A 14,663-nucleotide genomic window follows, 5' to 3' on the forward strand; every position below is an offset into this window, starting at 1 on the left:
AAATGGCCTGGGTTAGGAGACCATGTATGGAGGATTTGCCTCTGACCCTAGGCGTTGAATCATGAGGTTTTCCCGAGGCTTAGAAGTAGAGGCAGGGTACACCCAAGCGAAGAGGGCAAGTGAACATGTGTGAGCTCAGAGTGGTGGCAAGAGGCAGGACTGGCTTTGGGAAGGAGGGAACTAGGTTGGGCAGCAAGCCTAGAAGAAACACCAAAGAAATCAGGCAGCGTCTGAAAAAAAAAATGAGGCAAAGGACATCTGGCTCTGCTAGCCTGTGAGTTAAATGCCTGCTCAGGCCCTGAGCAGTCAGGGCTCCTCATTGTTATTCCTGACTCTATCCCCCTCAAAATTTGTCTCTGCTCGGTTTCTCAGCCCTAATGGCCCACTCACAACCACAGCCACCACCTCACCAGGCACAGGCAAAAGTTTCATCCCAAAACTTGTCAAAGACCGGTTGGAAAATAGTCAATGATGCCATGTAGCAGGGGAGAGCTTCAAGGTTGGGGAGTATGGAAGGGATACCACGACCTAAAGAAGGATAGGAATTAACCCTGCAAAGTGAGGGGGCATCCAGGAAGAATGTTGCAGGCAAAAGGAACAGCATATGCACTAGCCCAGGGGTGAGAAGGCTGCACAGGTGGGGAACCAAAGGTAGCTTGGTCTGGCTACCTGATGGGCAGCCCATATTTATGCCAAGTGTGAGTGTTTCTGTGTGCTGAGTGCGTGTCTGTGTTGCATGTGTGTATACCTGGGTGATGTGCACAGGTGTTGCAGTTCATTCCATTACTAGGTCAGTTTTTTAGATTTATTCTCTCTCTGCTTTTCAGTGTATATTAATGTCTGTGTTATGTGCGTGTTCGTTGTGGGTCTCTCCGTGTCTTTGCACTATGGTCTGCTTCTCTGTGAATGGGTTTCTGAGGCTGCTGAGCTTTTCTCTTGTTTATTTCTGTTTGTCTCTCCATGCCTGGAGATGGATGTTTGTGGCCAGGACACTTGGTCCCTTAGCTCAGGCAGCTAGACCAGGAGAAGCCTGAGGCAGGAGGTGCTAGAGTTGGAGTCCAGTTGCGCACAACAGCACCTAATGATTGTCAAGCACTTAGTGGGGTGGGAGGCTGCACCAGAGATGCCAATTAACACTGATAATGAGTCAGTGACCTGAGGCCCAGCAGAGGCTGAGAGTGGGTCTCCACTGGCACACAGGCACACGGATGAGCTGGCTGGGCCAAAGCCCATAACTGCCCCCCAGCACCAGGAGGGAGCCATCTCACTGACTCATCTCCCAGGAAGGCCAAGGCCCAGGCTCTGGAAAGCAAGAAGGATTGAGATCAAACTCCAGGATGAAGGTCTTAAAAGGGAGGACTTTTATTAGACTTGGCAGTGGACAAGTCATAATTTTCATTAAGAGATGAGGCAGCAGTGACAGAGCTTTGCTCTTGGGGGCTACGGTGTGAGGGGGTGGCTTATGGTACCAGGGATGGAGTGTGGAAGCCACAGGCAGGATCAGGCAGGGAGGGGTGCTCCTGGAGGAGAGTCTAGAGTTGCCACCCATCCCTGCACTGGTGGGTGGACCCTGAAGAACTAGGGCCATAGCTCAGATGGGTGGCTGGGGGTTGGGGATTGCCACTCCTCCTCTGACCCGTCTACACAGCTCACTTGTCCTCAGCCATCTCCAACGCAGCCGTCTTGCCTCTTACCTGGGTCTCCACACCAGCCTCCTCTCTGGCCCCTCTAATTCACCCCTCACTTGGGGCTTTCAAAACTCAAAGCTAACCATGACCCTGCTTCCGCCCTCCCTGGCTTCCCTGGGTGAACTGGGCTTCCACGACTGGCCCTTCCCCCAGCCCAGCAGCCCTGGCCCTGCCACCGTGACTTCCTGCTGTTCTTCACACTTCTGCTTGTGCTGGCTTTTTGCCTAGAATCACCTTCCTCTCCTCCCTCACCCAGAAAACTCCCATTCATTTTTCAGGGCTAAGACCCAGCATCACCTCCTCAGGGAAGTCTCCTGATCAGCGGTCCCAGCATGGGCTTTCCTCCTTCCCTGCACTCACCCCATAAGGCTCACTGCCTTCCTCTAACACAGGGGAGGACAAGGGCTGTGCAGCCCATCTCCATGGCCAGGGTGACAAGCACAGGGCAAGGGATATGACGGCATCACTGAGGAGGGGTGGGATCCATGAGCAGATGGCTCAGTGGGGGCCCAGGGCACACCAAATCCTGAGAATGACATTCTTCAGCAGCCCCAGTGCTACTCAGGTAGGGAGCAGGGCAGTCTTGGCAGAAGTAGCTCCAACCGAATAGCAGACCACGAGGTGCCTGGGGGAGCATGCAGAAAGCACTGGTGGTACCTGGATCCCACCAAGTGTCAGAGAACATGACAAAATGCATGTGCAGAAACAGGGCCTGGCTTCTGGCTCCAGCTCTGAGACCAACCAGCTGTGTGACCTTGGGCAAGTTGGCACTCTCTCTGGGCTTCGGGTTCCCATCATCTGTTTGTCCCTCCAGACCTCCATTCTTTGTCTCCTTTGACAGCCTCTGTGGGGCAGCCCTTTATTCGTGCTCTGGCTCTCAGATCTACAGCACTCTCCTTGCCCCTTGGGCCTCATGGATGTTAGTCCAAAGTACCTCGACATGCCCTGTTTTTTCCCTTCATCCCGCCCCATCTCCACAATGGTTGCTTCATCAAACTGCCTTCAATTAAATCACATAAGTGTGTCATCTGTTTCCCCTCTACAAAACAGTGCGAGCTCCTTGAAGGATTGTTGAGGTGATTAAACAAGGTAATTTGGAAAATATAAAGGGCACTCCATAATCGTTAGTTCTCTCCATCTAGCCCCCAGACTGCACCCTACTTGGAGTTTTAAGATACCTCTAAATTCTCTGCCACGGGAAGGACGCGGTGCCAGGCTGGCCGCTTCTATCCAATCCCTGCCCAGCCCGTGGCACCGGGAAGCCTCTGCCCCCAACCCACCCAGTTCTGAGCCTCCCATGGGCCTCCAACCTTAGAGCCCCCCACATCTCAGCCCAAGGGAAGCTAGCTGCCTGTCTGTCTGCCTGTCTGCTCCCTCCCTGACAGTGCTACCAGCAAAGCCACTGTCTCCCACCCATTGCAACCCCAGCTCCATTGGAGTCTTTGAATCCAGCCCCCTGCCTCCAATCCCCAAACTCAAGAAAGATAGTCTCTCCAGTTTCGCGGGGAAGGGGATCTTCCAGCTTCCAGCTTCCCACTGCCCAGGCCACCAGGAAAAGCACTGTGGGGCTCAAGCTTCCCCATGCCGAGTGGGCTGAGGTATGTCCTTCTCTGGCCCCTCCATGACAGCTAGAGCTCAAAGGGACTTCAGAGAGTTTGCAACCAACTTCTCTGCTAGGACAGGAGTCTCCTGTGCAGTCTCCCTAACCAGGCTGCCCAGCCTCCCTGTTCACACCTCCCTGTGCCATGGACACAAAGCTCATCCCTCCCCCTTAGGGCAGTCCCTTCCCCATGGGACTACCCTGCCCTCCTCTCATTGAGCCAAGCTAGGTTTCCAGGACTCCCCCACCACCTCAGCACTTTTTCAGTACTAAGAGCCCAAGGAAGGATTACAGGAAAAGCCTTGAATATTAGAACAGTAAAAACCTAAAAAAGCCATATGATGCAAAGATGAGGCCCCTCCCCCTGGTCCCACTCCACTGCTGGACTCCTCTCCATGGAATCGCAGTGCTCCAGGAATGACAGACTTCACAAGTGCCCAGGAGGAGTCTCACAGCAGGCAGATGCTCTGGTATAAACTTCAAAGGCAGCATCTGAGGCCTCGGAGGAGTGCAAAGGCCCAGGTGCAGGAGGTGGCCTCATGCCACAGAACAGTATCTCTACTTTGAGCTCCCCATCTGCTCCAGAGGCTGGACAGAGAGGGGCCTTCTAGGCCAGACACACCCCCTCTGTGCCATCTCACCCTGGATCCAGCTATGTGACCCTGAGTCAATCATTACTCCTCTCTGGGCTGCAGGATTTGTATCTATAGAAAAGGACTGAGCTGGGAGCCCCTGAAACTCTGCTAGTGGGGTGCAGGTATGGCCATGTCCAACATCTCCAAGTGATAGCCCTGGATCCTGGTTAGTCTGATCTGAGCCTGAATACAAAGACACCATGCTCCTCTAGGGCCCTCACTGACGAAGAAGGGGTCCCAGAGTCTCCTGAGGGAGGCCCAGCCCCACACGTGACAGCCCCTCCAGCCCAAGTCCACACACATATCGTCTCTACCTTCAGGCAGATGGGACTTGGGAGAAAGAGTGTTGAGTATCCAGACCTTGGGCGTGGCTTTACTGGGTCAGCAGAGCAGGGGCACGTGCCTTCACACACATTCACTCATCCCTGCCTTTACACTGAAACACGGACACCCACATACATGGAGACACACACCCACACAGTTTTATTAGAACATATGTGCATAACACTGTACACAGAGGTGCACACACTCGTGTACACATAACCATTTACCAATAATCAGGCATAAAAATGGGCACTCATGTATTCACACCTATGAATATGTCCACACTTTTATACAAACACTGACCCACACACTTACACTCTCAGACCCATAAACACACATGCACAACTGGAAGCTCACATTCAGGTTCACACACACAGAAACACAAATAAACCAACCAATCTTAGCCCTCATCTCAGGATCAGGCAAATCACAATCCAATAGAAACCCAGACTCCAGCTGCAATTGTCATTCTAGATCCATTTCCAAATCTAAACTTGTCCCAGAACTGTGAGGAGGTAAAATACCTTGTCCTCTGGCTTAACGCTTTCTACATGTCTGTGCTTGCCATGTGGGATCTGGTCTCTCCTCAGCCCTCCTTCCTCCCTATGCCATGTCAGCAGTGCCCTCACCCTGGGCCCAGTGGGAGTGGAGAACAATGGGCTCCCCCACCCCCAGTCATCTCTGCTCCCAGTCCAGCCTCTTCCTCCCTCTGGCCTTTCAAACATGAGGACCATCCAGGCTGCAATCGACTGTGCACGACAGCAACCCCTGCTGGACACAGGTGGCATTACAGCACAGCTCTATGGTACACAGTCCTCACTCCCCAGGCTGGGGTGGAGGGGAGCGGGGTAGAGGGGGGAGGAAAAAGAGGAAGAGGAGGAAGAAGCTGGGAAGAAGTGTGGAGGATGAAGAGGACCAAAGTGCTGAGAGCACCATGGATGAACCTCAGAAGCCTCAGATTGTTTCTCCAATCCTAACCATTCAGCCCAGATCAATCTTTCCCAAGTCCAGCTCTAATCAGGCCCTGCCCTTGCTCCAAACTCTTGGGAAGAGCCTGGTGGGCCATGGCAAGAAGTTCAAATTCTCAGCCTGGAATTGGTTGTCTGGGGGTCTGCCTAGTCTACTTCTTAGCCTCATATCCCTCGGGGCTCAGCCTTTGCCTTCTGTCCCTTGAGTCAGGTCTTTGTTCCTCTGTTCCTCTGCTGAGATGTCTAACTGTCTATATCTTGCCTGTCCTTCACTGCCTGGCCTTTGCCACCTGGAACAATAATCCATGGAAAGAACAGGAACTTCGGGGAGGGCAGATATGTGCTCCAAGCCTGGCTCCATCAGTCCCTGGCTGAATAGCTCTGGGCAACTTATTTCCCCTCTCGGATCTTCTGTTTCTTCATCCAGAAAACAGCAGTCTCTTGGGTTTGTGGTGAGGATTAAATGAGATCATAGATGTGAAAACAGTGCTCTGGAAGCTGTAAACTTCTGTGTGAATGTGTGAAGAGTCCTAATTATGGCCTAGTCCCTTTATCCCCCACCTGCACTGCCCAACACACAGCAGGCTGAGGGGTCCTGAGGGAGGGATTGATGCTGCTCCACTTTTGGGCCCTGCATCCCCCAGGCCCCTCCAGGGCCTGTCCCCAGCCTGCCTCAGCAGCAGGGTGCACATTTGCATGCAAGGAGGCTGGACTAAGTATACTTACTGCAAATTCACGCCAGACTACAACTCCCAGAATGACTCACAGACTGCTATGAGTGTGGCCGCTGGCTTAACCCCTTCCTATTGAGCCCTTTCCTCCATTGTATCCTCTGGGGGTTAGTCCCTGACCAGCCAGTGCAGCCTAGGGAGGTGGTCACATGTCTCTGAAAGCCCTCCCACAGAGCATCCACACTTCTCACCATTCCCACCACCATGGCTCCATTTCAGACCTCCTTGTGTCTCCCACACGATGACAGCTTCTGGGCTCTTAGCTCTGGTCTCTCCCCCTCCAGGCCCCCACTGAATCTTTCTAAAAGTGTAGGTGAGTGTGGGTGGTTTATAATGGCAACAGCTAACCTTTATGAGCACCTGCTGCATGCCTGCCACTAAGCTCTCCACTTCCAGATTCTTCACAGTCATCCTGCCATGAAAGTATTAATATTCCCAGTCCACTATTCACACAGGGTTCAGAGAAGCTAAGTAGCTTGCCCAGGACCACACAGCTACAGAGTAATGGTGCTGATATTTGAACCTCCAACTGTCCACCACCTTTTCTATTCTATTCTCAAAGCCTCCTCTGGCTTTGGACCCAGCTAGCCATCTAAAGAGTGAGAACCCAGAAACCTCAAGGTCCACATATTTCAGCAACTACACTGTTGGGATGTCCTCCCAGATATCTGACTTACATCCCTTCTGCTGCACCAAGCCCCATCTGCCTCCTGTTTTTCAGGGAGGGCAGTGAGAAGGGTGACTTCAGGGAATTCGAGAAGTGGGTCACGTCACTGGGGACCTGGCCTTTCCCAGGGAGCGGGCAGCTGAACAATGGGAGATAAATGTGTTGAAAACATCCGTTACTAAATATATCGACTTCCCGAGAGGATGGGGGTGCTGACAGGGAGCCTGTGGCCCCTAACCTAGAGGCTATAATCTTGTGGCTCAGACAAGCTGGGGCACTCAGAGCAGCAGACAAGGCTGTTCTGGCTGTCCCGGGGCGGGGCAGAGGGGGTGGGAGGCAAGCAGGGAAGGGGGTGATGTCTCATCCTCCCAGACAAAGCTGCCAAGCCTAAGCTAGCTTATTTGCATATTACTTTGCATTCATTTGCATGCCACTTTTTGGAAGGGGCTCACATTCAACTGCTGCCTCTCCCCCATTTTCAGGGTCTCTGTTCACTGAAGATTTCATTCCCAAGCAAGAAGGAGTCCCTCAGCAGTTCACTGGGAGAGACCGAGAAGTTGCAAATTCACACCAATGCTTACATGTCAAAGCTGCTGGGGGTACCTTGGCTATAGAAAGTGCTTCCTATAGTCTAACCTCAATTCCCTCACTTCTCTCCTTCTCCGCCTCTGCCCAGGCCTTCCCATACCCTTGCACTTCATGCTTAGGCCACTCTGAACTCCTCCAGTGCTCACATAAGCAAAACCATGCTTGCTCTCCCCTCAAGACCTTTGCACATGGCATTTGCTCTTCCTGGAGCTGTCAATTCTGCCTGAAGAAGTGACTCTTCCTTCTAAGGCTGGCCCCAACCGCCCCTCCTCTGAAAGACCTTCCCAGCACACTGGCAGAGGTAGGCGGGACCATGGGCCTTCCTCCATGTGGCCATTGCTCTGTCCAGCTCCCTGCAGACCTGGCCTGTTTGGTTGGGCAGCAGCCCAGGAAATACCCGCTAAATGAATGAGTAAATCCTGATCTCCTTCCCCTGTCTCTCTCAGCCCCTGCTGTCCCCCTCTCCCTGGATGACTTCACTCACCGGCAGGAGGGACAGGGCTGGAGAGGGCCTCCGTCTCCTACTCCCCCTCCTGTCCCAGAAGACTTCCCCCTCATGCCCACAGCCCACTCTCACAAAGCCAGGAGATTCCACACCCCTCTGTGCTGGTAGGAAGTTCTTCCTGTTGTCTATCCTCACTCCCTTTTTTAGCCATGCCTGCTTCTTTATCATTATTTTTGGAGAGGGGTCAGGGACTGCCCCATCTCAGTTTTACCATCTGTAGTGGGACAAAGGCCGCTTATCTCTCCCTACTCTCTGCCCGGGATATGTTCATACCACTCCTGAACCGTTATGCCCCAGCCTGGCCCTACTTGGGAAGAAGGATAGTGACCCAGGATGGAGAAGGGACACAAGGCCAAGCAGCCAGGCCCTGTAGAGGATCCCAGGACAGATATAATCACTCCAAGGGAAGGGCTGCTCAAGAGGGAAGGGATGAGCCACCTGTCCCGGGGGTATGTAAGCAGGGCTGAATAGATCTGTGGGCAAGTTGCAGAGAGGAGTAAAGCAACTGCTAGAAGGTGGCCCAGATGCTCTACATGTCCTCCTCCGTTGGGAGGCTGCACTGAGCCTAGGTGCTCAGCTCTGTGCTGGGAAGCACGAGGAGAAGGCTCCTGCCTCAGAGGAGCTCCTTGGCTGGCTGGGTAAGGACCACACACCCAGGGGGCATCATGGGGGGAAGGCTGAGTCTGGGCCACAATCTTGATGCCATACTGCAGGGTGGGTCATGGGGTCAGAGGGAGGGGTAACCAAGGAAGTCTTCCTGGGGGAGGCTTCCTATTTCCTCAGCAACCTAGTCCTATGACGAGAAGTCCAAACCCCTTCACCTGGCATTTGGGACTCTACAGAATCCGGCCCCTCCTGTCCTCTCTTCCTCTTCTCCACTCCCTTCTTGCTCCCGCCAACCCAAACTCTTTCTGTCCCTTGGTCACATAGCACTCTCTCACATCTGCCCCCCTTTAGGTGCTGTTCCCTCCGCTCTTCCCCATGAGGGCCATTCCCATCCCTCCTTCAAAGTGCAGCTCAAGTGTCTCTTCCTCGGAAGCCCTGGCTTGGGGTGGGCCCCACAGTTCCTGGTTCCCTCTGCACAGCACTGTTCATACCGCAAGGCTGGAGGTTTCCACTCCTGCCTCCCTCATCAGACCAGGAGTCCCTGAGAGCAGGGTCTGGGTCTGTGCCCATTCTGCGTCCCTAGTGCCCAGCCCAGTGGGCACCAAGCAGGCATTGGACAGTTGCTGTTGAGTGAATAAATGAATGGATAAACACAAAAATGCCAGAATGGGAGCATGCCGAGCGGGTAGGTTGTATAGGCCCGGGCAGCAGGAGCCTGGGGAGTGTAGGCCTGACTTGACAGCAGCCCGGCCCAGGGTGAGACTCCCAGGCCATTAAGACCGAAGGCGGGTATGGCTGGGAGCTCTGCCTCCCCTGTTTGGCTAGATCCCAGCCAAGCCATCAGCAGTCCCTGGGGATAGGAGGCTAGTGTGGGAAGCAGCAAGAGTGGCAGGAGCTGCTTGGTGGGCAGGGGCAACTGGGGGGTGCAGGAAGCAAAAAGACGATTAACCCTCACCAAGCTGACCCAGCTCAGGCAACCCACAGGTCCCCTGCAGGGCCTGAGAAAGGAGACCGAGGCTCGCATCTGCTGAGGAGCGTCAGCCCTGGCCTTACAGCCAGAGGAGGTGGACGAAGGCACAGCCTCAGTTTCCCTGTCTGGGAAGAGGCAACTCCATGATTTCCAACCCTCGGCACCCAGGCTAGAAACCCCGTGGGGATCTCTCCTGCTACCCCGTTGGCCTGACTTTCCAAAGGCTTTCCCCCTCTAACACCCTGAGCCCCTGAGGTCCTGCCACCGCACCTCCCACCTGCGTCCAAGCCCAAGCCACCTTGACATTCCCCGTCCCATCCTCTTCCCCAGGCCCTCCAACTTCTCCCTTCGGAAAGGCCCTGGTCATCTGCCCCTTGGTCCCCCGGCCCCAGACCTCCTAGATGCCCACGCGGTCTGGCCTCCACCCTGGCCTCCCTGCCCCCTCGCTCTCTTCCAGTTCAGCTGTGACAGTAGCACGAGGGCAGCTTTCTAAAACCCAAACCTGATTCTGTCCCTCCACCACACGGAACCTTCTCAGACTCCCCAGGGCCCTCAGGAGAAAGCCCAAGAGGTCTGGAGTTCTAAGTGCTGCAGGCTGAGGTCACTGCCCCTCCCTTCAGCCTCCTCCTGGCTCCAGGCACGGGCCCCATCCCCACCCAGGGCCTTTGCTTATGGTGCTCACACTCCACCCCCACCTGTTAGCTTGATCCTGATCTTTATGCTTAATTATTTGCAAGCTATTTTATGTCTAGGAAGCTGAGGAGGCCCCAGAGGGCAGAGCCATTATGGCCTATTTCTTTTCTGCTTCTCCCCACAGGGTGGAGAATGAATTGTCCTGGGCTCACAGGGGTGGTCGCACATTCAGCCACCCCCGCCCTGCCTCAGTGGGCCACAGTGTCCCAGCTGTGTCTTCAACCACCAGGGGAAGGAAACAGCAACCCACACACAGTTGGATGAACACACACATAGACACACACACACACACACACACTCACGCACACCAGCATCAGGATCACACACCCACACCCGAACACTTAGCCTAACAGACATCCACGTCTATATGCACACAGTGAATATTAGCAACACTAATATTCACACGCTAGCAAAGGAGCACACAAACATGAATGTGCATGGAATCAAACACCGTACTCGGTACTGTGTCACTCTATTTTGCAGATGCAGCACATCTATTAACATGCATGCCAACATACAAACTCAAACTAACACACACCCACCCGCACCGACACACAGAGCACCCTGCTCTGACACGCGTACAGATGAACTCTCACGGTCACACAGCGTTGCTCACACATCCTGACAGGCTACTGCCCACCCGACCACCAAGGACTCCACAGGCCCTTCCATACCCCATGTGTCCCCTTGCACCTCGCACATGTACACACACACGTACCTTCATGTGCAGGCATGGACCTGCACCTCCACGGACTTGGAGACACACATGTCACTTGTCCCCCACCTCGGCAGCCCTCAGATGGTGGAGGGCCACCTCCACAGAACCCCCCACTCACCTGCACAAGTACTCCCCCACCCGGCATGTGGACACACATGAGGCTGGTGCACAGGGGCCTCATTCAACCAGCCCCATGGCTTTCTCTGGGACAGGTGTTTTGAGGGTAAAGTTGCCTAAACTGGTGGCTATGAATCCCAATCCCATGAAAGGCGGTCGCCCCAGACCCTCTTCTGTTCCAGCGCCACTCTTACTCATTCAAATTCATGTTTGTTTTCTCCCTCCGTTATTCTTTCTCTTTCACACACACACACACACACACACACACACACACACACACACACACGGTCCCAGACATCTCATCCTTCTCCAGGGTTCTTAATCACTTTATCTCAGCCCCCCAGGAGCTCCTTGGAACTCCCTGCAGACCTCCCCCACCCCCAGCCCCTGGAAGGATAATTCAGGTTCATTACCAACCCCTCCCCCAGCCCCTTCTGCAGGACCCCAGCCCCATCACCCCCTAGGTTGATGCCAGACACCCCCAGCCCTGTGCAGAGGCCCCCCAGGCTACAGTGCAGCAACCAGGCACCCAGGAGCAAGATTGATCCTCCCACGTGGCTCAGCTCCACGCCAGCCCCAGCTCCTCACAGGCACTCCCAGGACCCTTGTCCATGGTATGTCTTGCAGCCGCTCGCCCAAACCCCAGGCCCTCGATGGTACTCACGGCTCAGCCGGTCGCGCTGCCGGGTACTGCTGGCTCCTGCAGAGGATGGAGTGGCCGCATGCCTGCCCCATCGCTCCTCATCGTCTGCCTCCCCAGCCAGACTAAGGTGGCACCTTGCCCTGTCCACCCTGCCCGGGGCTCCAGGCAGGGTGCCTGGCCCAGCAGGCACAGGGACTGAGAGCGCTAGCCTGTCCCCAACTCAGCCTGGACTCAAAACCCCGGGCCAGCGCTGCTGCTGCCCCCGTCGCTCCCACCTCTCCTGCTTCCACTGCCTCTGCCGCTAGGCTGGCTCTGGGAGGAGGCTGGAGCAGGTCTGATAATGCAGAAGGGGGAGGGAGGAGGGAGGAGGGACAGAGAAGCCCAGACAGAGAGGGAGACAGGGAGGGAGGGGTAGAGAGAGACTCTGGCTGGGAGAGGAAAAGAAAGACTCACACACAGAGGAACAGACAGAGACAGAGAGAAACAGGAAGGAGAGAAATACATGGAGGAGAGAAGAGAGGGATCAGAGCCTCAGAGAGATCAAGATGGAGATATAAAGAGATCAGAGAGGCATAGGGAAAACACATACAGAGGAACAAAGACAGAAAAGAAAAGAAAAAAAAAGTAGAGATGGAGAGAGAGAGTGAGAGAGAGAGAAGCAGATAGAGGAGCCCAGAGAGGTAGGAGGATGAAGGATTTGCACTGTGCACGGACTAGAATGGGGGCTGGGGATGAGGGGCAGATGGATGGGACTCAGACCCTGTGCTACCCCATTTTAGAGGCCCTCGGGGTCAGGGACACCTCTGAGCCCTCCTCAAGTACGGAAAGGCCAGTCCTCCAGGCAGAACCTGCTCCTCTGGGCTCCCTTACTGAGTTTGTATCATGTCCTGGGGTGCATCCCGTGTGGAGCTGGGTACATGGGGGGGGACTCTGGGTGCTTTTGCTAACGGCCTTTGGACTCAGGGTCTTGTCACAGAGTCCACTTTTTGGTGGCTCTGCTTAGTTGGGACACTGTGGGACCTGATGCTGAAGCATGCATTTTTTGTTTGTTTGTTTGTTTGTTTTAAGTAATCTCTACACCTAACATGGGGCTCGAACTCACAACCCTGAGATCAAGAGTCACATGCTCTACTGAATGAGCCAGTCAGGTGCCCAGAAGCATGAACTTCTCCTAGGAGTTGTGGGCACCCAGGCCACAGCCTGCCTACATACGTGGCTTTCCCTGTCCACAGGCTATACGCATGGGAGAAGGCCCGCTGGACCCTGTTGCCAGAGAGGACTCCTCAGGAGGAAATCTTAACCCAATGGAATGGGGTCATTTTATCAATGGGACAAGTAGGGGGTTGTCTCAGTAGAGAGCCTGTCGGACATAAAAGAAAAAGCTCCACACTTTGAGGCAGGAAATGGGGGTTCAAATGCTGGCTCCTCCACTAACTTATTCATTCATTCATTCACAAACACCTACCATTGGCCAACTTCATTAGATATGACTCAGACTGTTCCTTGCCTTGGAGAAGCACCCAGTCAAGGTGTGTGTGTGTGTGTGTGTGTGTGTGTGTGTGTGTGTGTGTGTGTTGGGGGGAGACTTGTAGTGTGACAGAAACACAGAGTCTGTGGTGCCCAAAGAGGGCCCTTGACTCAGTCTGGGATTGGTGAGCATTTCTGTAAGAGAGGATACCAGCTGGGTCTTTAAAGGACCCCAGGAGAAGGGGGTGTACTCACCAATAACCTCACGCCTCTGACCTGTGGGGGCAATATCCCCTGCCCCACACGCCAGGACCCAGGCTGCAAAGCCCACGAGACAGAGTGAAAACCTAGCCCCTGTGAATGGGCACGGGGGTGCACGGTGGTGGTGGGATGGACAGGAGGGACCCAGCCCATGCACGAGGCCTGTCCAGGCTGACAGAAAGCAGTTTTCTCATGGCTTGCGAAGTGTCAGGAAAGAAAATGGGAGGGAGCTTCTGCTCCCCACTGTGGCCCCAGAAGGTAGACTTTCAGACCTCTGAAAGCTCTGGCCGAACTGTTTTCTCAGCCTGACCCATACCTGGGACCTCACTGCTCCATGCCTGTCAGCTGGGAAGGCATTTTTCAGGCCCAGAAAGCCCAGGCCCTGGCCCACGTCCAGACTTGGCCTCTCATGGTTCCCCTTCATGCCCCAAGGAGCCCGGCAGGAAGAAGCTGAGTCAGAAGAGTTCAAAGGAGGGCACCTCCTGGGCACAGGGGAAGCAGGTGCACTGAGACCTCACCTACCCTCAGCCTCTTCTCTGCCCTCCCACTCTGGAAACTATGGTGGAGGCCTCATCTTCAGAAATCTCCTGGGAATATACTCAAGCAAGTCAGGGAGGAGGAAAGGTCTCCTCCCACCCCACTGCCACACCAGACTCCACAGCTGCAGAAACGAGGTACTCCAGGACTTAGAGCCAGGCAGGCGGAAGTTCAGATCCCAGCTCTGCCATGTGCCCTGGGCAAGTCATTTAACCTCTCTGAACTTCAATTTGGTTTGCTCACCTGAAAGGAGAGGTCACAATTTCCAAGCTCAAAGAGTTGTAAGGCTTTGGAAATGTCTGTCAAGTTCCCAATGAATAGTCTTCCTCCCCTCCCGTCAAGTCCCGTCCCCTGAAGAGGTTGAATTGATGGGGCAGAGGCAGTAACAGCCTCAAATGTTGGGGTAGGGGCTCCTGTAGGGCAGTGCCGGATGGGGGGATGCTTCTGAAAGGGGAGAGGGCCGGAGTGTCCCGGCCTGCTCTCCCCTCCCCCGCCGGCTTGCAGCCTGCCAGGCGGGCGCGGCAGGAACCCCAGGCCCCGAGCGCGCCCCGCGCCCCGCGAAGCCCCGCCCCACCGCCGGCCCCGGCCGCTCTCCCGGGTGCTGATCCGGGCGTGCCACGCTCCCAGGCCCCGGGCCGGCGCTCAGCAGCCGGTCGGCAGACACCGTGCCTGCTAGTCCGGGGAGCTGGCGGGAGGTGAGAGGAAGCTGGGAGGCGGGTGGCTGCCCAAAGTGATGGGAGGATGCAGCCTCTGGGATCCAGCCTCCGCCCTGCGCCCCCTGCCTCGCGAGGACTGCAAGGCTCCAGCTACCTCCTCATTGCCAAAGAAGGCGGCTTCTTCTGAGGGCCCTCTCCCGCCCCCTTCCTGCTCGGCTGTTTCCCTCCCACCTTCCAGACGGCCCAACCTCTGTCTCTCTCGCTGGCTCATCCTATCTTTGCCCCCTCA

General features: G+C 55.1%; 1 protein-coding gene across 1 annotated transcript in view; it reads right to left on the bottom strand.

Moving 5' to 3' along the window:
• Positions 1–11,545, bottom strand: part of PDE2A (phosphodiesterase 2A) — a 90,363-nt gene extending 78,818 nt beyond the window's left edge. Inside the window, exon 1 of the mRNA XM_021704597.2 lies at positions 11,475–11,545. Coding sequence (XP_021560272.2) covers positions 11,475–11,545 — 71 coding nt within the window. The remainder of the gene's footprint in view (positions 1–11,474) is intronic.
• Positions 11,546–14,663: the final 3,118 nt, after the last annotated feature.

Source organism: Neomonachus schauinslandi, chromosome 11, assembly GCF_002201575.2.
Source record: "Neomonachus schauinslandi chromosome 11, ASM220157v2, whole genome shotgun sequence".
Lineage (NCBI taxonomy): Eukaryota > Metazoa > Chordata > Mammalia > Carnivora > Phocidae > Neomonachus > Neomonachus schauinslandi.